Source organism: Pholis gunnellus (genome assembly GCF_910591455.1).
Source record: "Pholis gunnellus genome assembly, chromosome: 17".
Taxonomy (NCBI): Eukaryota; Metazoa; Chordata; class Actinopteri; order Perciformes; family Pholidae; genus Pholis; species Pholis gunnellus.
Window position 1 is genome coordinate 14,253,817 of NC_136544.1, and position 27,846 is coordinate 14,281,662.

At 42.5% G+C, this 27,846-nt stretch overlaps 2 protein-coding genes across 3 annotated transcripts in view; one reads left to right on the plus strand and one right to left on the minus strand.

The window, feature by feature from the left end:
• The window catches only part of LOC306709394 (septin-9-like), a 75,559-nt gene that overhangs the window by 13,586 nt on the left and 34,127 nt on the right, over positions 1 to 27,846 (plus strand). Inside the window, exons 1-2 of one of the 2 annotated variants that reach the window (XM_079177501.1) lie at positions 432 to 511; positions 15,511 to 16,275. In XM_079177501.1, coding sequence (XP_079033627.1) covers positions 490 to 511; positions 15,511 to 16,275 — 787 coding nt within the window. In that variant the 5' untranslated portion in view covers positions 432 to 489. Of the gene's footprint in view, positions 1 to 431; positions 512 to 15,510; positions 16,276 to 27,846 lie in introns of those variants that run through there. The other variant, XM_079177500.1, reaches the window with a different exon arrangement.
• LOC306709396 (uncharacterized protein) lies at positions 24,914 to 27,759 on the minus strand. The gene is made up of 2 exons (XM_079177506.1): positions 27,736 to 27,759; positions 24,914 to 26,526 (listed from the first exon to the last, which is right to left on the minus strand). The coding sequence occupies exon 2, from the start codon at positions 26,523 to 26,525 to the stop codon at positions 25,515 to 25,517; it is 1,011 nt and encodes a 336-aa protein (XP_079033632.1). The 5' UTR covers position 26,526; positions 27,736 to 27,759; the 3' UTR covers positions 24,914 to 25,514.

Below are 27,846 nucleotides of genomic sequence, written 5' to 3' on the forward strand. Positions count from 1 at the left end.
GTTTGCAAGTCCAGCGGGTTATTTTAGTCTGTAAGGAGCCTGTCCATGTCACATGGTGGAGCTAATGGTTTCTATTTTCAAGATACAATGCTGCTTCAGTCTTTTGGTCTCATCAGAGGAAAGAGCGGGTAAGAGAGAGAGAGAGAGAGAGAGAGAGAGAGAGAGAGAGAGAGAGAGAGAGAGAGAGAGAAAGAGAGGGAGCTGCGAATGCAACATATGATAAGCACATGGCGATGTCGTAATTCTGAATTCATTAGCAAGACACACTGAAGGAATAAAACTGGGGAGAGGGAGGGAGAACAGAGCCCGAAAGGAAAGAGAGAGTAAGAAGAAGAGGAGGAAGAGAAACAGAGGGAGGGAGGGAGAGAGGAGAGAAAGGGAAGTCCAAAAAAAGAAAGAGAGAGAGAGAGAGGGAGAGAGAGGGAGGGAGAAAGAGTGTGGAGTCAAAGAGCAGACACTACATGTGGCTGTGGTGGGAGTGATCTGGTTATGGAGGGGGACAAATTCTCAGGTAAGATAAACTCTCAGCCCATATGCTTCTATCGTGAGTGGAAAACAAAGTGTAGTTTAGGGTTCTTCAATCAGCGTTTTCACTGTGATCGGGTGTCTATTCTGTAAGAGCCTGCCTCTATTTTCCCCTCCATGGTATTTTCCACTCTCTCATTCTGTCCTGTTTGCTGACTGCATGTTTTCTTTGGGGTTTTTTGGGAGCTGGAGCTCTGCAGGATTTGTGCAGCAGCTTGGCGGACCTGTTTTGGTGTATCTGTCTTTATCTGTCCCGTGTCTGTTATGTTTGCAGGCTTTTCTGTCTCCTCTGTCCCATTGTTTCCAGTTAAATGTTTTTGTCTTTACAGGTTGTCGCTCAGTTGCCAAACTCTTTTCCTTTCACGTCTCCGTCTGCCTGTCTTTACATATTCTCATTTAAACGATCGCAAGGCATTTATTCCGGGAAAAACAACGTCCTAAAGGTCTGATTCGTGGTGAAGTGACACAGAAACAGCACTTATTTCTTAGACATTTTTCTCCCTCTCTCTTTTTTCTCCATCTGTATTCTCCCATTCTTCTTTGGTGTGAAAACAGGAAAGAGCTCTGTTTGAACAGTACTACTCTTGTCCCTTGTGGCTCTGATCCCGAGTCGGCCATCAGTCCCTCCTTCAACAGGAGAGAGAAAGCCCTGCTTCAGTTTACTAGTAAGCTGAAATAAATATCCTTACTTTTTCCAAACTGCCCATCTGATGTTGTTCTCCCTGTTGGATCCTGTAAACAAAATGCATATTGAATTGCTAAGAGTTTGTCTGTGTGTGTGTGTTTCGGTGTGTTGTACATTATGCTAAAGTCATTAGTGAGGCAATGCTGTCTGCTTCTTAATGGTATTTTTTTTTACGAGCGTTCGTGTGTGTTGTTAAAAAGGTCATTGGAGTAAAAAAAACTTTAAGTGGAAATGGCGAAGCAGCGCCTGCAGCAGCATGTGTGTGTTTGTGACCTAGCATAGCTTGTAGCACCTACACGGTGTGTAAAATCTGGGTGTGAGATCATTGACAAGTGTGTGATGGAGGAATCACCCTCCCTCCTTTCTCTCTCTCTCGTTGTGGCCCCTTGTCTCCAGGTGCTTCCTCCAGGGAGCTGTAACGGCCTCAGCAGGACATACGTTGTGTACGTTTCTGTTTCTGAGTGAATGTTCACCCGATTAAAACCCTGAATTTTGACCCCCAAAAAATATAGAAATATATTGCAAGCTAAAGTCAACTCAAGTCTTTTTAGTGTGGTAACGCTATCTCTGACATGTGCCTTCTCCCAACGAACAACTATGCCATTTCCATAGTAGGAAAAACATCATGGTTGGGATTAAAATAACTATGTAAACAAAGTATAATGTAAACAACGGAACAGAAGTATGGAGAACACGTCACCAACGTCACTAACGTAATTTCAAAATAATTCAGCACCGGTCTCGAACACCACTCTCCTCTTTGAAAGTCCTGTGTTTGTTTGACCCGCTCTCTCCCTGTGTGAGCTTGTCTCCGCCTTTATACTTCTTCATCACACTCCCGGAGCATTTTCTCTGAACGTTGATTAATGACACCCGATGGTTTGGAGTGTAGTTACTTGAAAGCCCAGTGCGTCTCACACGGACGCTAAAGAGTGCCTTGTGCGTTGGTATCGGACGCCGAGGGGCTCGACGAAGCATTTGTTTTTGACGCCCTAAGAATTAGAACGGGCTGGATATTCAAAATATGCACAACAGTAGGTTATTGGTTACAGCACAAAGCATTCGGAAGCGGAGATTTGTACACTGGAGTTTCTGTACTGTATGTGAGAGCACCTCCAATAGTGTTGTCAGTTTAAATAACATTTTCAACACTTTTTTTAATAATGGGTTGATTGCTACAGTCCATACAATATTCATGACAGAACACAGAGTCTGCATATTTAAAATAAATAATAATAATAATTGTGGTTAAGTAAAGGCATCATCTTCTCGTGGTCTATTGGCTTCTACTGGCTCACATCACATGTTATAACATTGAATTTAAAACCGAACAAAGAGAGTAGCATCATAGCAAAAAATCAATTCAGTTCACTTCTTGCTAATTTCCCTCCCCCCTCTGGTGTTGATGCTGATGTGCAAGGGTGCCTTTGTTTCCCGTGTTGTCTTCCCACATGAATCAACAGTGGTGACGCTCTCAGCGGAAACTGTTCATCCGCCACACAGAGGCTGAGAATGGAGCTTAAAGGGTGATGACGTGACCACAATTATTCCAGTTGCAGCTGGGTCATCTGATGTCTCATGAATGTCTGTGTGACACGGCCCGCAGTCAGCTCGGACTCATGACTTCTAGCAGCTTCAGTTGACCCATATGAGGCTTTAATGAATTCAGTGAAAGATGTGCGTCCCCTTGAATCTGGAGTCATATGAAATATACGGTTCCCCCACCAGGTGGAGGTGCTGAGTAGAGTTGATTTAAAATACTTTTTACGTCTCCCGCTCTCTGTTGTGAACACTAACACAAGACAACACGTCCTGTTTTGGGTGATCCTACCTGCTTTTTGAATATTAACCGCTGAAGGTTAACAGGGAAATGTCATTGAAGGAAATTGTGGCTATGTTGCTTCACAATTGGTGTTGCACCGAGCAGAACAATATGTGAGGTACAGCCGGAGCAACAAGGATGGCGACCATAATGCATGCTGGTTGACATACTAAACAGTGTTATTAGATGAGAGCGAGATCTGTGATGAAGCACAGCTGCTCTCTTTATTTAACAAGCATGAAGGAACGTACACACACACACACACACACACACACACACACATAGGCAGCCGCATGCGTGCAGACAGTCGATACACTCAAACAAATACACAGGCACACTGCAAAGAAAGACCAAGCAAAAGCAAATTGAGGGGGGTATGCCAGCGTGTGGTGTGTGTGTGTGTGTGTGTGTGTGTGTGTGTGTGTGTGTGTGTGTGTGCGAAGTGCAGCCATGTTTCCAACAGGTGCTGTATTTGATTAAAGTTAGCAGAGCCTGGCTGGGTACTGCTGTTTAACATTTGGTTAAGAACAGCTGCTGTCACTACAGCTGTGCTTTAGAAGAAGGTACTTCACCATGTGGGCTCTGGGGCCACGCGAGGGGTCTACGTGTGTGTGTGTGTGTGTGTGTGTGTGTGTGCGTGTGTGTGTGTCTAATATTGTGAAACTGGCTGACCTGCTGCCCCATTTGTATCTTTACTACATTTCCAATTCAGCAAATAATGTAGACTCTCACGTGTACACTTCAGCTGTGCAAGTTTAAACATTTTTGAACATACTGCGATCCTTGCTGCAGCTGAGAGCACTGTACTGTACTGTACTGTACTGTACTGTACTGACAGCCAGCACTTTTCTGGTTATGTTTACACAACCAGGGCCGCTGATTCCATTAGTCATACTAATGCTGCTCTCTTTCTGTGTCTCACTGTTGCTCTCTCCAATCTTCCGGCTTCCTAGTTTCCACTGAAGCCATGGCAGTTCTCTCTCTGCCTTGGGAGGGAACTGGCTGACCTTTCCCCACCTTTCCCCTGCTCTCTGTCTTGTTTAGTCCATCTTTCCCTCCTCTCCCCCTCTCCCCTCTGAAGTCTTGAGCCAGGTAAAGCTGCTTGTTATGTAGGTTGCCATGTAAACAGAGCTGCAGGAACTAGCCAGTCGCGTCCAAAGTATACACACATGTACAAATGAACACACAGAGTCAATGCACGCACTCACTAACGCTCAACACGCACAGATTTTTACCTCTTCCAGATGGCTTATTTGATACAGCCTGACTCATGGGTAAGTTGTCTGCATCTAGGCCAACAAAGCTTTTGTTGTTTTAGGATGAGCTCTGCAGGATGCTGGGGTTTCCTCTGTAGCTGATACTGGTAATGTTTAAAACAACAATGACTGTCTCAACCTGACATGACCTGAAGTGATTCGCAGATCATTATTTACACTGTAAAACTGGCATGTGCTGGTCATACCAGCATTGTAACACCTACCTTTAGCAGTATTATGTTACTTAATTGTTGTGTTTTTCACAATAACATACCGTTTTGCATAAAGATTTTCACATTCATTCCGTCTTTTAAACCTTTTTTTTTTGTTCTTGTCATCTATATAAGTGCTTTAATATTTTACAGACAGATTAGTATTGACACTACTATTGACTAAGTTAAAGTTTTCCATCTGCCTCTTAACTGGTGATGAAAACTGACTTTCTTTTTTTTAAATTTTTTATCTGAGGTAGATGTGGTTAGATTTTGGTGGTGAATCAGAATCTGGTGTTTCAAGACGTTGTAAGAAGACACATTTGATGCAGCTGTAGTTGGGAATAAAACTGTTCAGGTGAATCCTTGCATCCCACTGTCCAGTGTGTGTTTGGTCAACATTGAGATGTTTCTTGGAGCAACATCTCAGATTACAGCAATCACAGGAAGTCCGTCCACTGGCCCAGGCCGGACTGCAGGGGAGGGTGCAGACTGGCGTCGAGGCATGTGGACCTGTTGGTGTGGACCTGTTGGTGTGGACCTGTTGGTGGGCAGATCGACCGCTGTTGCCCTAGCCTTACCCTAGCATTGCCCTAGCAACTGCCACGCCGGCTTGGCATCCGTTTATAGAAGTTATCCTCTTCTCCTCCCACTCGGCTCCTCTCATTTTTCAGCTCACATGAGGACAGGACCCACTTTAGAGTGGTGGTGGTCTGGGTTTCTTTAAACAGAAGGCGGCTGTCTCTGTCTTTCTTCATGTGTATCCTGCAGCGCAACGTAACACCATGCAGCTGCCTATTCAAATACAGTACAATACACTAATGTACAGGAACCTAAGGCCCCAAAAGATTCCTTATCTACCGACATTAGTAACTTGCACTTGCAAAAAAAGTTATACACCATTGTCTAAACTAATATTGAAATCTGAATCAGAAAATCCTACAGATAGTATTTCTACCCCCTCATGATGAATTAATTCTTGGGCTAATGATATGTATGTTCACTGTTCTCTGGCCTACTGCATTACTTCTATATATCACAGTTCATCCTCACTGGTGACAAAGAAGAATTTAGTTTTTTAGAAGTAAACATAAGGAAGATAATCATGGCGCAGCTATCGGATTCCCTCGAAAGAAGAGTCGGTGTGGTGGAATTCACACCATAAGAAGCTAAAGACATGCACGACCATGTGTAACCTTTCACAGTCTTGCAAACATACATGGCAGATTAGAACCGTTTTCAGAGCAGTGCGTTGCGTACCGCATCACTACGGCTGCTGTGATGTGAGTGGACTTCTTACAGATCAGGGCGAAAAACACTGTGTGACAGTTGTTACAGCAGATTGAATTAGCGCTGTCTGGGCTTGTTGGGGCTTGCAAGGATATGCAGTAGGAGGAAGTGTGCTTTTCTTCTATGCGTGCGTGTGTGTGTGTGTGTGTATTTTTTAGTGACTAAAGGGCAGATTCCATGCATGTGTTGCTCACTAAAGTGTGTGCATGCTTAATCTGTCGTCTGTGTGTGCACATGCATCTGAGTTTTAGTCTGAATGTGAGTGTGTGCCAGGGCGTGGAGGAATCTGACACACGTGTGTTGGGCAGGACTCACTGTGTGGTTGGAGGGTGTGTCTGGTGCAGGATTCTCCCCATGTCTCTATATCTTTATCTATTTCCAGATCTCACATTACCATACGCTGGAGACACCGCTCCCACTAACACTGTTGGCCATAGCGACAGGCTTTATCTATAGGAGTAACACTGACCCCTGCTGGAGAAGGTGACGCAGTGTCAGTTATTGTGGGGTTCATACCTCAAGGAAAGAAGTATGCTCAAATACTATCGATGATCATATCTGGATGAGCCAATTGGATAAGTAAGACTACCCCCACCATAAGTGTCCCAGCCAGCTACATGAACAGTTTTTAACCTGTCCTGGCTTTTCAAAATTCCAGGCACAGGTCCAGTGTTCATGTTTGCCAGAAATATTTTGTGACGATTAGAGTTTTCTCATACATATTGTGAGTTACATGCTTTGCATGGTTCAACTGCGGGGAAATGTGGTGTAAGATTAAGATCAGATTGCAGGTTTTGGTACAGTAAAGCCTCATATTTGTTTTGAAATATGTGCGTTAGTGTGTGTTTGTGGACTCGTGCACATCTGTGTTTATGATTGGTAAACATGCCTAAATCAACAGAAAATGCAAACCTCTATTCCAATGTAAGCAACACATTGGCAGTAAGTTTGCCGGACATGCAAGATTTAAGTCCTTAACGCTTTAGGATAAATCACACATGGGACAACAACTATGTTTTTTTTTTCTTCATCTCTCCCCGAATGCATTTTTCATTTCACGTACCTTCTCATTTCTCGCTGAGTTGTTGCTCTCAGAGCTGCATTCATTGTGGAAGCAGTGTTTGAGAAGAGAGTTGTGAGTGAGTACAGAGTCTCCTACAACACACACACACACACACCACTACATGCAACTGTTAGTTGTTACTGTCTGCTCACTGGTGCTTAATTCTGGCAAAGAGTTCAGCAGCATTGGTTTATTGCTCACGGCCTGTGACTGGTAACGGTTGAATAAGCTTTAGTTGCCTCAGGGCAACTTCTCACTGTCTGTCGGACGGCTGGCGTAACTCCAGTTCTCATAGAGGGGGAGAATAGAAGTGACTTTACACCAACGGTTACTGTGAGACAGCAGTTTCTATGTGCATCATCTTTACCAAGATAAGTTAATCTTAACATACCCCCCCCCACACACACACACACACCCACCCACACACACACACACAGAGCCTCATTCACATGGTCATTAAGTCATTAGGCTACTTATTTATTGGTGTCTGCCTCCAGAGCGACTGAGCATGTCAGGCGATCTTCTAACCGCCTGCGAGAGTGTGTCCTGACCATATTAGTCCATAGTATGATTCTGTCTCCGCTCTGGATTTATTTATCTATCTACCGTAACTTTTCACTCCATCCACGTAAAGATACGTTTGGATGGAGACTTTTTTTCGATGTGACTTTACGTAAGCGTGCTGATTTATGTGCTTATAGGATGTAAATGTTGGCATAATGGACAGAGTAAGGCTTTTTCTTAAACACTCAGTTATCCATGTGTTTCATCAGTTGCCCCGAGTGTGTTAGTCATGTGATCGAGCCTACAGGAAGTGCGATTGAATGTTGCATGTTTATGCTTTGACCGGCCCAGTCAAAAATGAGAGCTTTCACAGAGAGGAACCAGTCTGAGAGGACGGCTGCAGAAGGGGAGGGAGGTATGGAGGGAAGGAGAAAAGGGGGGAGGGAAGACAGAGCGCTAGAGAGAGAGAGACAGAGAGAGAGGGAGGGTGGGGGGTTGTCATCGCTCGCTCATTCCAAGCTCTGGAAGTTGAGAAGGAGAAGAAGAGAAAAAATAAGTTGCTGCTTTAAGAAAGAGAGGAGAGATAGAGAGAGGGTTTGGATCAGTGAGCTGCTCAACTTTTGTTTTTTCCCCCTCCCCTCCTCTCTCTTTCATGGGCTCCTAATTTGGGATTTGTTTAAAAGCGGGACTGCGCCTCAAGAAGACTTTTCCTTGCTGGGGAAAGGGAACCCTGCTCCCTCTCTCTCGCATTATACAAACCCGCACATACTCACTTGCTCCCCAAAATGTCTGATTCCACTGTCAACGCTCACTTGGAAGGGATCATATCAGACTTTGAAGGTTAGTTTCTGTCTGTCTTGAGCTCTGCTGCTCCGCCACTTTTCTTCTACTTGTCCCTCCGTGGAGCGAGGCACTCTTTAACCCTGCCATGAGGACACTATAGATGGTTTCCACATGTGTGATTGGCACCGAGCGGATCTGGAAAAAAACAGCGAGCGTGAAGGTCTCGTTGACGTCTAGCGGTGAGCTGTGGGGTTGTTGAAAGGGAAATCATGCTGAAAGTGTTGTTTTATATGTCTCCTCCACTGTTGTGATGCATTTGTTGTGGGTGTGGTGTGTGTATCTGAGATGTGTCAAAGAGAGAAACGGTGCATTCAGGAAAAAAGGTGTGCAACTGATTTAGCCTCTCTTAAAGAGCACGACAGGGAGGCCATACGTTGAGCTCCCCAGGAGACGGCAACTGACCATACGGCTGTGAGGGGAACACCTGGCACACCTCCCCCCCCCCCCCCCCCTCTCTTCCCTCTTCTCCTCTTCCTTTTCATCTCTCAGCCCCTGGCCCACAGATTCCCGCTGTCATCCCTCTCCTCCCACTCGTCCTCCTCCTTCACTTCTTCGTCCAACGGCTGGAGCTTCCTCTTTCCTCTCTCAGCAACTCGTCCATCCTCAGCCCCTCTCTCCTTGGCCTGGGCTGCTGTTGGATGCGAGTATAGGGTGGGTGGGGGTTGTTTGACAGCCCCCCCCCCCCCACAACCTGTCTGTCTATCTGACTATCTGTCTCCTGTCCCTCACAAACACATAGCCATTAGGAACGCATCCGCACTTGTCCGGAGCTGCTCCTCTGTCAACACCAGTTTGCTTGTGGTATGTATTGTGAATCTCTCTTCCTCCCTTTAGGTCTTTAAACCGCCGGCTTACACAGTGCAACAGAGCAGAAAGATAAGTGGCGTTCAGAAAAGAACGCGCATCAGGAGCGAGAAAGTGGGCTTCATCCATGTGGCTGCAAGTCATGCTTTTAGGCAGCCCCCGCTCATGTGTAACACCAACATAATGGCTCACTGTTGTGATTGTCAATGGTGTGTGTTGCCCGTGGTTGGGCTGAGTGGGTGGTAATACCTTTGTGTCACCACCACGCACCATGATGCATGGCCCTGCGTGGCTCGGTGAGGACGGCATGGGACAGATGCAGCGGAGCGTGAGGCCTCAGCACGTTGATAAGCATCAGGGTCAGAAAGTAAAGTTCTCGCCTTACAGTAAAATATTAGCTTCGTCGTGGGCTTTTTTTCTTATTTTCACACATTCTAAAATCAAAAGCTCTGCCATCATGAGATTAGACATGAGATTAGACACTAAAACTACTTTTGAAAAGATGGCTCCATGGCTTCATTTTGCTCCTATGAGGCCATCTGCAAAAATCATTATTATGAATATATGCACTCATATTAAAATGGTTACTATTATGATGCCGCACTGGCCTTCTCACTGAGCCCATATCATAATCAAGTAAATGTCACTCAGAGTCATCCTCCAAAAAGACTTTGTTTGTACTTTTAGTCAACTAGCTTTCTAATTTTAGGGCGAGGCTATATAACTATTGAAAGGAGAAACAGGGAGGTTGCTGCCACTGCCTTACTTGGTCTGGTATGACAAGTAGCTTACGGTGGCTACTGTAAGCTAACTTTTGATAGATACTGTTGTATAGTGGATCATACGGAGTCAGTTGACTGACTTTATGACTGCTCTCCACTTTGTTTTACATTCATGTGGCCACGGTTGCCGCTGTTAAGCAAATACATTGTCTGGATAATATTTAAGTCAGGTTACAGTTGCAGGATTTTCAAGTTTTGACTCTTTCACACCATCAACATGCTGACTAGCCTCACTGCTCACAGTCATCTTATTACATTTCGATAAGTAAAAGTTTTGCATGCAATACATTCACATCATGTGCTTGTTATTGTTAGAGCTCTTGAAAAAAAACAAATAGAATGTGACACTTGTGCAAGCCAATGCTTCTCTAAACTATTCAGTTGACTTGTGAATGAACACAGGACGTTTAGTCGTGTAACAGTGTGTCTATTTGCTATCTGATTGTGATTCAGTCTATCGTGCCCTTAGCTGATGACGCCAGTGAGAGGCTGAAAGAGGACAGGATTTTGTTGCCCATGAGGCTGATGACCTCAGCTGTGACTTCAACCTCACAGACTGACTCAGATCATCGACCGGGCCACTGGGTCTTCCGCTCAGCAGTATGAACACACACACACTCATACAGTGTCATTTTTACAGCTCCTTGAAAGAGGCCTGTTGTCTTGCAAATAGCCTCTTTGTGTTTCCCTCTCAAGTTAATCATAGTGCATAAGCCAGGTTAAATATCCCATCAAACCGATATGAACCAGATATTTCAACTTCTAGCAATGGAACCCAAGCACTGCCACTGCTGCCAGTCTCTTTACTTTCATTTATTTTCCTGCCTTCCTCTCTGTCTCTCTACGCTGCATGTTGAGGGCATTCACTGGTCCAGTGAAAGGAAATTCCACAGGAGTTGATTTCTGTGGTTGGGTGAAAATGTCGGGGTTAGAAGTGGAGGAGTGGATCTGAGCACAGTGCATTTATCATTTACAAAGAGGCCACATGAAACATTTAACCCTGAAACATTGAAAAGAAACTTGTCATTCCAGGTTGCCGCTTTCACTAATTGCTCCTGAATCATATACAGGACCATTTTAACAATCTCTTCTAAATTAGAGGACCCACTTTGTTTTAGTAGAATAATCTTTTATGGTTGACGGAGACAGATTTGACTGAGAATCATAGTAGGATTGCAAAAGCCTTTCAAAATGAGAACTGCCACTTAGCTGTGGTTTTGGATTTTTTTTCAGGAACTCCGTTAGGTTAGTTGGTGCACCGTTACCCGTAATACACTGACACTGTGCTATTAACAAGCTTTGGTATAAATATGCCAAAGAACAGACCATTAACTGTGAAAGTGTGAGGTCAGTCTTGTGACAAAACGCCACGAGGAGCCTCATAGACGTAGCTTGTGTGTTAGAGGGAGGAAGTGTCTCCTGACACAGGCTGATGATAGCCGTCCTCAGGAGTCTCCATCCTTATCAGCATTATCAGGACGCTCTATACTCACCAGCTCGGACAGGTTTCCTGCTCATGACGCCAACAGCATCAGAGCTGCTGGGAAGCACCAAGGGTCACTCTGAGGTAGAGTGAACACTGCAGGTCTTTGTTGGGATTCAAAGCTATCGTCTTTGCTGTTTTTCTCACTGTTGGACACGCAGAGTGAAACCTGCACTGATGCCAACCCCAGGCAAGACCCCAGAGTTAACAACAGGCTCCGTGCTATGGCTAAAAACAAATAGCCCGCGTTGAAAGGTTTTCTTTTGTACATTGAGTAGAACGTTGTCGTTTTTTCTGCAGGGAATGGAAAGTAAATTCTAAAAACTTAAAATTATGTTTGACAACTGTGGTAGACACTTCCAGGAAAGAAAATTGGGCTTTAAGATTATATTTAAGAGCACAATTTGACCTTTTTAATGCTACTGTGGTAAACTAGAGAACTTTTTTTACAGAGAGCGTGCAGCTCTTCATCTAACAGCTTATTGTCCTCAAGTGTTGCTTCTTTTTCCATTACCCACAAATCTTGTCACGGTCAGCAGTACCCTCGCTGACGAATTCATTACGCTTCCCCGCGACCGCTTCACAGTTTAAAGTCGTCCTGTGTTTTGCCAGTTAAATGCTTTTAATGTGAAGCAGCAGCAGTGGGACATGTTGCATTTGCATTAGCAGTAAACTAATGGAGCTCTGACGTGGTTGTGGGCGAGTGAACAAACTGTGAGGCTTGTAACGAAATAAAATATTTTTCAGTTACGCTGTATTACATGCATGTTAAGGCAATGTGAAGCTAGCTGAAGGTTTAACAATGACATCTTAGAGTTACAAGTTATGACTTTGAGCCTAATGCTGAAAAACGATCATGAAATAATATCAAAAGTATTATATGTTGTATGATGCTGCTTGTGATAGTACAGTGAGTTCAATTAGCAGTTTGACATAATTCCTTACTCATACTGTAGCAATACTCAGTTTCCCCCCACCACTGACGACAGGAGACAGCTCATCTGTCATGCTCAGAGAGGCATAGAGAATGTCCGTGTGGTGCTCATCCAGTACATGCTACACTGGAGAACAGTATCATCATGTGTTTTTCTGGCAGTTTAATCATGTGTGTTAGTTGAAAAACATCATGCTTGGCTGCAATGTCTTCCTTATTTGGCAGTTGAGTCCGCAAGCAAGTTTACAGTATATCGCTGAGAATGTGAGTCCAAGATTAATGAGGTTTCAATTCCAGGTTGAATGAGAGGTAAAGAGAGGTAGGGAGAGCTAACAGAGAGAGAGAGAGAGAGAGAGAGAGAGAGAGAGAGAGAGAGGACTAATGTTGACATTTGGTTGACATTGGTGCTCATTAGTATTATCTCAGCTTGGTTGGAATGGCTGCGATCTCTGCTATCGCCTCAGAGCAGCAGCAGCATACAGCAGCTTGGAGACATCAAATGGTTTTATCCTTGATAACGAAAACACATTTGTACAGCTATTCTTCTTAAAAGGCAAGTTAACGGAAGGGAGAGATATCGATGTGTGACCTCCCCATCTACCTTCATTCATGCACACACAGATCCCATGATGCAGTGCGCTATGACGTCAACAGAGGCAAAGAGTTTGGCTTTAACCAGGGTCGACCAGGCTGTGTTTGCTTTACTCTACAGCTGTGTTTACACACACACACACACACACACACACACACACACACACACACACACACACACACACACACACACACACACACACACACACACACACACACACACACATACAGAGAGAGATGGAAACATAACTGACAGGGCCTCTGTCTCCACTGTGTCTGTGAGGGCTTCACTGTGTCGGGCTCTTCTGTCACCATAGAGCAGGCACACACACACACCACACAGTTTGCACAGTTCCAGGCAAAGAGGTCATTATATCACAATCACAGTCTAACACAAATTAAAGTGGTCTGTGGCACTTTGAATATGCTTTTGCATATTATATGGACTTTCACTGCTCAAGTTTTTGCCCTTTAAAAGCTGAGCATCACACATCATGAACAGTGCATGGTAATGTTCATTAAAGGCCGGAGGGAGAAATAGCTTCGGTAAATTAGATGCACCATTTGTGGTTCATTTCCTGTCTTTATTGGCAACACATTCTTATGTCGTAGGCCTTTACCACGGCATCCAGTGTCTTTTTTTCTTCTACTTAAAGAAGAACATAGCACAAAGACAAGGACAGCCCTGTCTTCTGGGAACATTTCAAAGCCAGTTTTCTCAAATGAAATTATATTACAATATTTCATTTGAGCAACACAAAGAGCTTCGTTTCAGAGAAGGACGAAACTATCTGTGATGGTGGAGAAGCAAACTATACAACGAGAGTTTGAATCTAAGTAACACATTTTTTTTGTCATCGCCTCTCTTTCTATTTTTTCCCCCTGTCGCTCAGTGGTGTAATAAAGAAGTGCCAAAATTGCCACATACAGTTAACACACAGGAATTTATTTTTACGGTATTCTGTATTCGAGAGGACTTGCTGAGGCGAATCAACTAAAGACATTTGAGGACACACTACACCAGGGCCTATACAAAAGGCCAAAGTCCAATAAATGTTATTGATTACTCAGTCTGCTGTTAAAGCCAGCGTTTCAAATTTGCACCCAGTGGATGTTTCCAGCCATCAGCTGCCTGCTTCTCAGCACACCCTCTGATACCACACACAGAAACCTGATAAAACATACAAAGGATGTGGAAGCAGTAAGTTCCAGGAGGAGGGTCTTCTCCCATGCTGGTGCTTGGCCTGTCAGCCTTGAAGCAGGCTAGACGCCTGCGCAGGCTCCAGTGTTTATCTGGGACAGCCTGTGTTGCTCCAGGGTTTGTAGCTGCTCCGTATTCCGGGCGGAGCTGAGGTGAGCCTGGAGTCAACCTCACATCTGACATGGAGCTCACTGTTGCCAGAGAAGAAAGCTTTTTAGCAAACAACAATCTTGGCACTTTAAATTGATATCGAGGGAGAGGGCTAGTCAGTGTGGGAATGGTTTTGATAAAATGTTTGATGTGATTTGTCAGAGACTTACTATAAAAGAAATGTGTTGGTGCTACCACTTAAAAATTATTTTATAATTCAGTTTTGAATGTTTTTTTTTCTAAGCAGCAGCATATCAACCATGACATGTAATGTTACTGTGAACTAATAACACACAAAGCCAAAAACAGAATATGCTTTTTTTTAATATATATATACCATTTTATCAAAAACAGAAGTCCCCCTATTAAAACAGTACATTTCTGGCCTCATATATTCATGTATTTGTTATAAAGTAGTTTAAATATTAACCAAACAAATACGCTGTCTCAAAGACACGGTACATGTTGATAGAACACCATAACAAAAGTTCACAACCTTGGTCAGTTATAAATTACGTTTGCTTTGTTCCCCGTGAATGAAACAAAGTTATGTGGATCAGCGGTTAAGTTAGAACGCTCGCGAGGTGTGGTCAGTTCGTTAGTCGCCATGTCTACAGGTGTGGTCAGTTCGTTAGTCGTCATGTCTACAGGTGTGCGAGGTGTCTGCGTAACGTAACGTATCAAGAGAAGACGTCCGTCTCAAGGATTACAAATGCCATCTTTTCGGTCAGTGCTATATGTGTGTTTGTAAACGGACGTTATTATTAGAACTAGCTTAAGTAGAGGAATTCTTCTCCCGAGTGAAGTAGAAATTACAAACGCCATGCTGTCGAGCTATGTGAAGCGTGTCAAAACCGGTAAGATTAGCATATTCAACTGGAATTTATTTTGGGCGATTTATTGGCTACAACAATGTGTAAAGCGATAGTAACTGCGTTTTTCTCTATGACTTGCCACCACGTGCTCATAGCGCGTTATTGCTACCGTATGGTGTACACTGCTTGTCATCTTCAGTTGCATGTTATGTTTGCTCCCACACAACAAATAAGTCAACATATTGTTTTGGGGCTTTTTGTTAAATCCAGCTTCCTTTTCTGATTTAAAATCAAAGCACATCTGGTTCTGCTGCTGGTTTGAGTTGCTGCACCTGTGTCTTCAGTAAAAAGTCACGCAAACTATCACTACTTTAGGCCCTTGTGTTTTTGTTTTGCATAATAATCGTAAGATGCATTAATAATGACTACAGTAAAATATCATACAGATCTCAAGCCAGCACCAGCATCTGAATGGTCTAAAAGGTTCCTTCTGTTTCTAGTCTAACCACGACCATTATTATTAAATGTTCTGTGTTCTGTGTTTTCCCAGCGCTGAAGCGGTCGTTTGAGGTGGAGGAGACGGATTCATCCGCACACTCCTCACCCCTGACTCGTCGGAACACCAACCCCCTCCGCTCATCCACCTCCTCAACATCCAGCCAGCGGAGCTACGACCTGAGCTCCCGCAACTCCGACTACTCCTCTTCCAGATCCTCCCCCTCCGAGTCCTCCAACCCACGCTCCCCAAAGTCCGGCATGAGGCGCATGGAGTTGCCAGGGGGTCGTAACCCTGACGCGGCCTCGTCCCGCCGCACAGAGATGTCCATTGAGGTTTCCTCTAAGCAGATTGACAACTCACCCAGCGCCGGCATCGCCCGCTTTGGTCTCAAGCGCCCTGAGGTCAGTTTGAGCAGTCGGAGTACTCCACTGGACAGCTCCTCCAACTCCACCTCTAGCGCCACAAGCAAGCGGGCAGAGCTCAGCATCACGCGGCCCCACGAGCCCCCCGCCCCTCCCAAGAGGGTGGACGCCCAGCTGTCCTCGGCCCCGATCTCGAGGATCCCTGAGCCCCCTCAGAGAAGAGCAGAGCCCCCGTCCCCGAGCATCAGCCCGGTCGAGGGGGCCTCGAGGAGGCCGGAGATGCCCGTCTTCAGGCAGCCGGAGGGTTTGGTGCCAAGCAGTGCAGCAGTGGAGAACAACAACCACCACCACCCGCCTCCTGCACCTAGTGCTCCCCTGCCCTCCCTGACTGAGCCAAGGGTGGAGAGGATGCAGTCCCCGGTCGCAGAGCCACCCACAGCCCGACCAACAGACAGTGAGTACCTGCTCAGTTCAGCATGTTTTTATAAACTCACTCTTGTGTGTGAAACAGCTGCCAAGGATAAGCTATATTTGTTGAAGTGATCTTCTCTAGCCTGTTTACCCACACCACCCATACATTAAGGGTGATTTCACACCTGTAGGTCGGTTCATTTGACCAAGAGAAAAAAAAATTGTACATCATTGCATATTAGTCCTATTCTGGTAATGAAGCAAGACAAGTTAACATAACATTATACAGACTCAGTTTTGGTGATTGTCATCCTGCATCAACAGGACATCATCAGGACCCATGTGGGGAAATCAAATTCCATTCAAGTCGGTGTCACAAAGCCTGATTATAGGCATTATTTGTATTTTTAGACTGCAAATCAGCTGCAGGTTATGATAAATAATGACTAACGGGTAAAGACAGGACTGTACAAAAGCAGCTTTGCACGCTTCCAGATGTGAACGTCGGCATGAGGCGCATTGCTGTGGTATCGCTGTCGCATACTTTTTTTTAATGGACTAAATGAGTAAGCCTGCCATTGGCAGCCTATTTCATCCGGCATTCTCCTCCCCTTCTGTTATCTCCGCTATCTATTTTGCAGAGGCATCGTAACTCCATCCTGTGCTTAGATTGTGATTGGTTTAAAGAAACAAACAAGCAGGAGCCTTTTTCCCCCTACACCAGACTGATAATGTGTGGAGCCAGACCTTTTGTTTAGCGCTGACACAGCGCTGTGGTGATGGGTCTGGCTATGCAAGACTAGTCTAGACTAACTGTGAATGTAGGTCAGGCAGGGTGATGATGAGATTCCCAGGACTGCGTTTAAGAAATAACAGGCAAGCAACTGAATCGCCCAGCTCACTTGAACGTGAATCAGCCACGGGTTGAACTCACTATGAATTCAGATTACCTGAGATAGAGATTTACAGTTGTTGTGTGTGTTGAATATGCAGTAGATGCATTAACCAGTTAATCTTAAGATGCTAGTGATACAGCAAGTTTGTTATCTTTTTGGCCTTTTGTGTGTTTCATTTATATTTTGTCTGTTCATTGTTTGCTTGACTTTTGTAGCATAAGAAGTTATACCTCACTACTATACTTCTTTTTTTTTTCTCACATTATGTAAATCAACACTAAATCTATCCAAAATCTAAGCAGTGCAGAGAGGGCACTATTGATGAAATCTAATATTTAAATTCACCCCATGACCTTTCTTTTAGCGCCACCCTCAGGACAAACTCTGTATTTCTTTAAAATCGGAATTACTGGCAAAGTTCTTTGAATACCTAAATTGCCAGTATGTTTATTTAATCTGTGTAATAAATTGCAGGCCTCTAAGCTTTTAGTCTTTTGTTTTCATTTTTGGTTTAGTTGAACTGCTGGTGCAAGGATTATGGAGGATAGTTTATGTTACAGTTTCAGCGGCATGCTTTTATCTTTTCATCATGTTGATTCACAAGGAGGCTATAATAGAGTTTGAGCTTAGTGTGTTTTTAAGCTGGCAAAATGTGTGTTTATTTGTGATGCTTTGTGTGCGGTGGCTTCTAAATCTCCACTTCTCTTGCAGGTTGTTTGTGCCGTTTCCTTCCTCAAACATTAGTCAATCAGAATTGCTTGTTTTGTACGGGTGTGTGTATCTGGAGACGGCTGTGCTCATGGGTTGCTCGCACTGGTTCAGTAGTATCCAGGCGTGGGCGGCTGGGAGGTGATACATTCCAAATGTGGAGGTCATAAAACATTCAACATAAAAATAGAAAGCCTCCAATTTCCACTTTTTACGCCGTGTGTCTGTTTCTCTCTTCCTCTCTCCATCCACGGCACTGCCTTTGCAGACAGCAAGGGATTTCATTTATTTCTGCCTTTGGCTGAGGCTATTTCTTTCCCGTAGTTTCTTAGGTATTGGTGAATCAGTCAGCAAATATGCATGCAAAATATCTGAAATGTGGCCTTGTGTCAGTGGAAGGGGAAAATATGCACGGAAAAGTGAGAGGATTAAGTCTCAACTTCAGCCACATTTGGCTCAGATTACCACCTTTCTGCTCGGTTGTGCATGTGGAAAGAGGGAGGCGCTGCTTGACAAGAAACAATGAGCAGATAGGAGGTAGAGAGAGAGAGAGAGAGAGAGAGGGGAGGTTCAGTGGTCAGAAGGGGAGAGGAACAAAAATGGAGAGACTTAAAGTGTGCAAGAAAGAGTGATTTCCTGTAAAGTCTGTCTGCTGGGAGAAAACAAAATTAGAGAAGCCCACTTTAACCTCCAGTCATTTGGGACTAAAACAGGCCACACCGCTTTGACGACTTGTCCAAAACTACAATTTACTTTCCATTTCCTCAACAAGTACACACAGTTTTTTTTTAAGTTTTTTTTTTTTTTTTTTTTCTTTTTTTTTTCCATATTGTGTATTTTTTTAGAAGGGGAGACAGAGTGTTTTCAGTCTGTTTCTCTGTTGTTTACTTTTACTGCTGGTATCCGGTGGGATGCTGGCGGTCTGTTTTTATGTGTCCCATTTGGCTAATTAAACTGTTGCTTGAGGGCTCATGTGATGTTTCAGATCTACCTGCCTCTGGGCTCCTAGTGTGTTAGTGTCTCTGTGCTCACATACAAGTATTGAATGTATACAAGTATTCAGTGTGTACATTCATCCTCGCACAGATGACGGGGTTCAGAATGCGGCGGCTGTCGTAAAGCACACGGTGCTGTATGACATGCTCTGTTTTTCGGTTGATTTGTTGGCTAATCATGAGCAGCTGCATGACGTCTTGTTGTGCTTCAACAGGATGTGACCCCATGTGTACAGACAGACGCACACATTCATCCACTCGGTACGCTGCTCATCTTAGTTTCCTGTCCCATGCCTCGACTTGCTGTATTACACATTATATCGCATGTAGCATTGTGCTAAATCTACTGTTTACATTGTCATAACTGGTAAGCTGGCTGAATTAGGAAGGCATTGCCTTGCTTACACGTGAATGTGTGAGTGGTGCCAACATAATCCGTTCCCTTTCCAGCCTCCCACGCCCTCTCAGCACTGACACTGACCGCTGTGTGATCTCGGGAAGTAATTCCCCACTGTTTTACTGGTCCAAAAAGAATGGTGTTAAGCTCCTTTTTAGAAGATACTTGCTAATATACAATATACACCCGTTGAATTTAAATTTAACAACTGCCGGGCTATATGAAGAGGTGAGTTGATCCAGAGACGCATTATGGGGAAGTTGAGCAAGGCACCTTGATGCAATGTGCGCTATTTAGTTCACTTAAACACAGTCCTGTTGTTGGGCTGTGGAGTCATGCATTGTGAGTGCAGATAACACTTTTATCTGCCCTCATATTTGAGCGTAGGATTATGTCTTGTGCGCATGTGTGAAATAATCTGAAATAGTAAGCAACAATTTTAATATTTTGTTTTAAAAAGCACAACAGCACATAGACTCTGTTTTTGCTGATTTTCTGTGTTGTATATCATTTAAAAAAATGTACTTAATGATGTAAGTTTTGGACTGTTAGTCAGACAAAACAAGTTTGCTTATTATTAATAATTTATTGATACAAACAATTAAGATGTGTTTGGGGTCAGTACATGTCCCAGAATGCTTGTAGAGTAAACTGGAAGTGAGAGTGAACAACACAAATGTTTCAGTTCAGTGTTGAATAAGTAACTTCATCAACACAAAACCAAAAACAACTTTTTTGTGACCGGAATAAGATGGTTTCTGCAGACTACCATACTTCCTCATATGAATGGTTGATCGGAAGTGTCTGCTGTGTTTTCTAACAAACGGCAGCGCCTGTTTCTTATTCAATATTGGCTCTGAACTCCGTCACTTTTCAGAGGAACCGTTTGATTTATAGTTATAATCAAAGCTGAGTCAGCAACAGTTTTTGATGATGACTCATTATCTTATGATCTGCTGGGTCTTGTGCTGGCCTGCTGACTGCTATCCTGGTTTCACCACATTTAAACAGAACTCATCTCTTTCAAACCAACATAAAGGCCTTTTGATGGGCCTGCCTGGGACTTGGCTAGAAACAAGGACTTGTGCATGTCACAAGGGATGGAAATGGCTTACTGCTAAATCGTTAATCTGTGTGGGTGTGTGTTCTGCATGAAGCATGCAAAGACAGACCTGACTTCCTGATTGTGCATATCTAGCTTGTGTTCATCCAGTTTCCTTGAACTTAAAATAAAAACACTGACATCAGTCTGGCTGTTAACTATAGTTTAATAAACACAATTTCTAACACTACAAAAAGAATACAAAACCATACATGAAATACACTTGTGTTTTTTAAGCTAATGAATGATCAGTGAAAGCTGTCAAAACAGAGGGGTGACTTTTGGCCTTTCATCACAAGCATGTCGTATTGAGCCGATATCTCAGTCTTGACTGAACATGTACAAAATAAGCTAATATAGTACACAATAAAATACAAAGAATATTGACATCAAGCAAAATATACAACACAAGAACAGAACAGAGCAATGAGGTGTCGTACCTGCCTGATTCTTACTGGCTTCGTTGTCACACCTTGGATTTGACAATCCAAAATATAATACATGCGACAATAAAGATGGATAAAAGAATCCTATTACAATTATTTTCTCTGTCTGTACTTTTCTTTGATCACAATATACAACAGCAGTCCAAGCATACATCTCCATCTTAACTGAACCCCATTTACAAAAAAGATAATATTGTAAACGATAAAATCAAACGTGTGGAGGCAAAACAAAGAAATACCCCTGGCCATTGTTCAGGAGTACTGAGGTGTCGTAACTGCATGAATTTTTATTTGTTCCCATTGATTGATGAATCTTGCTGGCTTCGTGGTCCTAATCGTCCTCAAAATGCTATACTGTCACACCTTGGTTTAGACAATATCTATTGTTCTCCCTCATTTCTTATCTAAATTCCCAATTATGAGAACAAATATGAAAAAACAAATCACAACAAATGCAAAAATAATGCACCTCACCAAAGCATCACACCATCCATTATTTTGCACGTTTGCTTGTCTGGAGTAGCTTTGTGGTGTGAAGTTGGTTGCTGCTCTGTTGTTTTGTTGGTTAGAAGAGAACCTTTCCTGGATCACAATAAACAGCAGCAGTCCAAGGCCAGCAAGGTTAGCACCCCATGTGTTTCTGATGTGCCTTAACTGGGAATCATCAGCGTTGCTTCCAAAGTTGTTTCTGAGTTGCAACAGTTGGTTTTGTCCACCCGAAAGCTCTCTGATCTGTCTCAAGAGGTTAGTAGTGATCCTGTAGGTATGATCTGGATCATATTCTCCCTCATGGTCAATATGCTGTGTGATATAAACTTGGTCTATACTCCGCAAAGCTCTACGTCCTGTGTTCTGCTCCCTGACACGAATTATGATCCTGTCTATGTTTCCTCCCTCGTACTCTGTTGCTGGGGGACGGACAACATAAGTAGGAAGTGACATGGATGTTCCTTGATTGAGACTGCCAACACTGTAGTACTGGTATACGTTTCCCCAAGGCAGTGGGTCCAACATTCCCTCAAAGTTGCCATAATGATGTGAGCCATAATCTCTACTGTCCGGGTCGAAAGTCAGGCTAATGTCTCCGTACACATTGATGTCCACTGCGTTCGCAAACCAGTAGAGCAGCACTAGACTGTGTTTGGGCACAGATTGACCAAAGTTGATTTCCTTTAAATCATCGATTGAATCTAGATCGCTCTGTACAGCCAACACAGAGGTCAGCACAAGTAACAGAGCTACACAGCAGATCATGACTCTTCCTGTCTTCTTCATCGTCCTGTAGAGATATTTAAAGTTATTTCTCCCATTATTCATCCATACTGTACATTCTTAATCTATACTATATATTTTTAACTAGAGATGCATACAATTATTATTTTCATGATTTGATCTGACAGATCTGAACATTGAAACAGATTTTGTTTGTTGTTGTTGTTCCTCCTGCTCGTACTGACGAGCCCCCCTAATATAATGGTAGGGGAAACACTGTTAGTGAGGCTTCATGTTGCAATAGAAAGCGTTTCCTTGTTGAGTTGCGGTGGAGCGATGGTAACACAAAGAGGAGAAAACACTGTGTGGAATAATTCCACTGCAAATACTAATTAAACAAAACTAGCGTTCAGAAAATAAGAGAACTCGCCTGAGTGAGTCTGCTGCTGTCGGGTATCTGATTTTCTCCCATTATTCATACTTACTGTACATTCTTAATCTATAATATATATTTTTAACTAGAGATACATCAAATTACTATTTCATGAATTTAAAATCTATTTTATATTTGTTTTCATTCTAATGAATAGCTCACTTTAACACCTAATGGATAAGATGACAATTACAATTCTGTAGTTATAATAACACAGCTTGAGGTTAATTCTTCAGCAGTCATGGGGACAGTGCCACAGTAAATACTTAAACCAGTGTTCAGAAGAAAGGAAATGCTCACCTTAGTTTGTCTGCTGCCGTTAGCTTTCTGATCTCTGTGTTTGTGTGAGAGCCTGTTCAACTCCTCCTAGGTTTTGTTTCCATGAAAATGAAACTGACAGAACAAGCGTCGCAAAGTAGGTTTCATAACGGCTTTCTGTATTCAAGAAAAGAAAAGTAGTACTCCCTTTCAGTGTTTTGGCATTTACCAGTCTGTAGAAATATAAAACAATGATTATTTTTATTCGCAACATTTAGAGGAATTATCCTGTAAAGTCTGTCTGTGAGTCATCAGGGATTTCTTTTTTTTTCTTTGGGAAATCAGCCTGTGCATGTCCAGTTGGACAGTGAGACTGCAGAGGGACAAACTATGATATTTGTAGTACTTCCTGGCTTATTATTAGCAGCATTCACTTATTACAGATCCATTTCAATTTACACGCATTTCATGACTGCACATTTAGGTGTTTTGATGCTCATTTTCTTTATTCAAATGTTCATAATAGTGTTGTTGTAATTTACATTGGAGGTCATTGCAATAAATGAACACATCAGAATAAATTTTAAAATAAGATTTAAGTGCATGGTCAAGTGCTTCTTTCATTCTTTATTGAAATGAATGAAACACAAGTTATTTTTCCTTGTGAGAATTTTTCTATACATAAATTATCTTGTTGGTCTTTTTATGCGTTTAGTTGATGGTACAGCCGAAGATACACACTAAAGAGGGAAAGAGGTGACAACGTGCAGCGAAGGGATGTGTGTCAGATTTAAACTTATGCCATTGCTAAGGTCTGCTCTACCAGGTGAGCCAACAAGGTGTGAGAGTTTCTTGATTGAGATTGCCAACAGTGTGGTACTGCTATCTGACATTTCCCAAGGCAGTGGGTCCAACAGCCTCTCAAAGTTACCATAATAATGTGTGAGCCATAATCTCCTCCGTTTGGGTCAAAGGTCAACCATATGATATTCTCATTGTCTGTCTACTGCGTTGGCAAACCAGTGAAGCAGCACAAGACTGTTTGGGCACAGATTGACCAAAGTTGATTTTATTTTAATATTGTTGATTAAATCAATCTTTGTCTGTACGGCTGACACAGAGGTCAGCACAAGGAGCAGAGCTACACAGCAGATCATGACTCTTCCTGTCATCTTCATCATCCTGTAGAGATATTTAAAAATGTATTGCTTACATTAATCATCCATACATTACATTTTCAATCTATACTATATAATTTTTATATATATAGATATTTAAAAAGTTATTTCTCCCAATTTTCATCCGTACTGTACATTCTCATCCATACATGCATTTGTAACTAGAGAAGCATCTAATGATTATTTTAATGAATATGAATTTGATAATAGCTCATTCTAACATTTAACAAATAGGATAATTACATATGTCAGGCGGCCATATGAACATTGAAACAGGTTTTGTTTGTTGTTATCATTCCTCCTGCTCATACCGATGAGTAAGAGGTAGGCCAGTATGAGGAAGTTATACACATTCCTCATTCTGTGCAAAAAACATTTTGTAAGCTGAAATGAATGGGACTTCAGCAGCCTGAGTTAATCAAAACAAGTGAATATCTTCCAAAGTTAGTCTATTTAGTTTGTGTTTTAGTGTACAGCGTTTCCTTGTTGAGCTGTGGAGGAGGGATATTAATATAAAGAGGAAAGAACTCTCAAAGTAGAATTGAGTTTAATGCTTCACCAGTCATGTGGCTGTAGAGATGCAAGAAGCAGACTGTTTATTCAGTGTTTAGAGGATTGATTGTGATGTTGTGGGTTAAGACCACTCGATCACCAGGACCTTTTATCTGATTTGTCCAATATGTTCCCGTCCACAAATGCTGTTTTCTCCCTCTATTAACAGTTTTAATACAAATTCTGGACACAAATAACTTTTTTAGACCCCCTTTTCAAGACATTTAAGATTATTACTACATCACAATATTGCAGTTCAACAATTGGCAACATAGGCAGTAGTTGTACCACTATTTTGTTCTTCAAAAGTGATGCCAGCAGATATCAATAGTCTGCGGAGAGTTCTCTGTCTCTGGTGTGATTGTCTGCAGAACGAGGAATAGTTAAAGTTGTTCTCATGATTCTGCACATCTAACTTGCATTCATCCATTTTCCTTGAACTTAAAATAAAAACACTATCAGTCTGATTGTTAATTACAGTTTAATCAACACTATCAACACTACAGAAAGTATACACAAGCTTAACAGACCATAAAGCCTTTTATTTACGTTTTATTTGTCAGTGCAATACATTTGCTTCATAACTGACAGACAGAATGAATCATGAGTAAGTTAGATTAGACGTGCTGGAGCTTGACTTTGTTGACTGACTTGAGCTTGGAGCTTAATGACTATGCCAGAGCAGTGCATTATAATATACAATAAAAGACATTTCACTCGGATCAAATACTTTTAACTGAATAACAAATAACCAGATATTTATACAATGCATATGAACGGTAATCTTTGCAGTCACATAAATAATAATTTTATAACTATTATTCTCACAACTGACTCACAGGACACGGTGGGATATTAACTGCATTATCATGGGCTTATTGGTCATATACTCTAAAGCTACATGCATACATATCTATATGCAACCCCACCTAAACTGATTTCCATATAATTTATTGACCTGATTTTGGCATTGTTTATATTTTGGATTTATTCCCTTTTTTTACTTTATTGTTATCTTAGACTTTAATATTTACACTCTTTATATTTACACTTTGTATTGCAACTACTGCACAGCAATTTCCTTTGCAATATATACAGTTTTGTCTCATGTTAGCATCCCTTTATACCATAACAATAATATAATCAATGCAATTAAGCATATGGCAATACAACAAACGCGACAAATACAACAGAACAGCTGCTCGTTGTTGTTCTGGGGAGGTGAGTTGTTGTCAAGGCCTGAGTCTCTGATCCTAATCGTGCTGCTGTCATTTTGGTCCTCATAGTCCTGTGACTTCACTGCAACATAACCTTGGTTTCGAATACCTCGAGGAACGTTGGTCTCTTTTGCCGCAGTATCATCCCTATGACTTCTTCTGTTTTTTGGGCTGTTGTTGGGACGGTGGAAGGAGGACTTTTCCTGGATCACAATAAACAACAGCAGTCCAAGGCAAGCAAGGTCCCCCCATGTGTTTCTGATGTGGGAAACATCAGCGTTGCTTCTAAAGTTGTTTCTGAGTGGCAACAGTTGCTGTTGGTTTTCTCCGACAGAAAACTCTCTGATCTGTCTCAAGAGGTTAGGAGTGATCCTGTAGGTGTGATCTGGATCATAATCTGTCCCCAGACCTTCAGAAGTGTCATAATGCTGTGTGATATAAACTTGGTCTATCCTCTGTAAAGCTCTACGTCCTGTGTTCTGGTCCCTGACACGAATTATGATCCTGTCCCTGTTCCCTCCCTCGTACTCTGTTTGGGGATGGACAACATAATCAGGAAGTTGCATGGCTGTTCCTTGATTGAGATTGCCAATAGTGTAGTACCGGTATAAATTTCCCGGAGGCAGTGGGTCCAACATTCCCTCAGAGTTGTGATAACGATGTGAGTCATAATCTTCTCTGTTAGGGTCAAAGGTCAACCATATGTCGTAATTGTCGTCTATGTACACTGCGTTGGCAAACCAGTGGAGCAGCAAAAGACTGTGTTTGGGCACAGATTGACCAAAGTTGATTTTCTTCAAACCATTGATTGAATGAAGCTTTTGTACGGCCGACACAGAGGTCAGCACAAGGAGCAGAGCTACACAGCACATCATGACTCTTCCTGTCTTCTTCATCATCCTGTTGAGATATTTAAAACGTTATTCCTCCCATTATTCAAACATACTGTACATTCTTAACCTCAATGTATTTTTAGTCAGAGATTCATCTAATGGCTATTTTCATGATTTGATTAATCTATACTTAATTTTCTTTGCTGAATATCTCACACTAAGGCCTAACCAACGGATAGGAGGACACAAAGTGTGTGACAATAGTCAGGCGGCCATATGAACATTGAAACAGGTTTTTCTTGTTATCATTCCTCCTGTTTATACTGGCATGTAGGAGGAAGTAGGAGGAAGGAATACACATTCCTCATTCTGTGCAAAATATATTTGTAAGTTTATCTGAAATTAATTTCAGACTTCAGCAGCGTGAGTTAATCAAATCAAGTATTTTCCAAAGTTACTGTCTATATACCATATTCCCTTTCGAGAACACTTAGAATTGAGAGTTGAGTTAAATGCGTCAGCAGTCATGTTGCATAGTGCCAGGTTATATACTAAAAACAAAACGTGGTCATAGAATAAAGAGGGCTCACCTGTTTGTCTGCTGCTGTTAGTTGTCTGATCCCTGTGTTTGTGTGAGAGCCTGTTCAACTCCTTTTTAGGTTACTGTTCCCTGTAAATGAAATTGAAATCAAGTGTTGCTTGTGGTTACAGGAAGTTGCATCATACAGCTGTTTTGGATTCAAGAATTGAATACTAATTAAACAAAACTAGTAATCAGAAAATAAGAGAACTCACCTGTGTTTGTTTGCTGCCTATATCTGATCTGTGTTTTTGTGAGAGTAGGCGTGACACCTTCTAGGTTACCGCTTCGCTGTAAATGAAACTGACTAAACGAGCTTTGCTGGTGGTAACAAGAAGTCTAATAACAGTTTGATTAGCTCTACGTCCTGCGTTCTGCTCCCTGACAGGAATTATGATCCTGTCCCTGTTACTTCGCTCATACTCTGTTGCTGGGCGACGGACAACATCATGAGGAAGTGGCATGACTGTTTCTTGATTGAGTTTGCCAATAGTGTAGTACCGGTATACATTTCCCAGAGGCAGTGGGTCCAACAGCCTCTCAAAGTTACCACAATGATGTGAGCCATAATCTCCTCCATTTGGGTCAAAGGTCAGCCATATGACGTTATTTTAAGCATCAATGTTAAGTGTACCGGGTAGTGCCACGGTAAATACTTAAGACAAAACTAGCGGTCATAGAATAAAGAGGATTCACCTGCGTCTGTCTGCTGCCGTTAGTTTTCTGATCAGTTTGTGTGAGCGCCTGTTCAACTCCTGTTAGATTACTGGTTTCCTATGAATGAAACCGGGGAATCAAGTGTTTCTT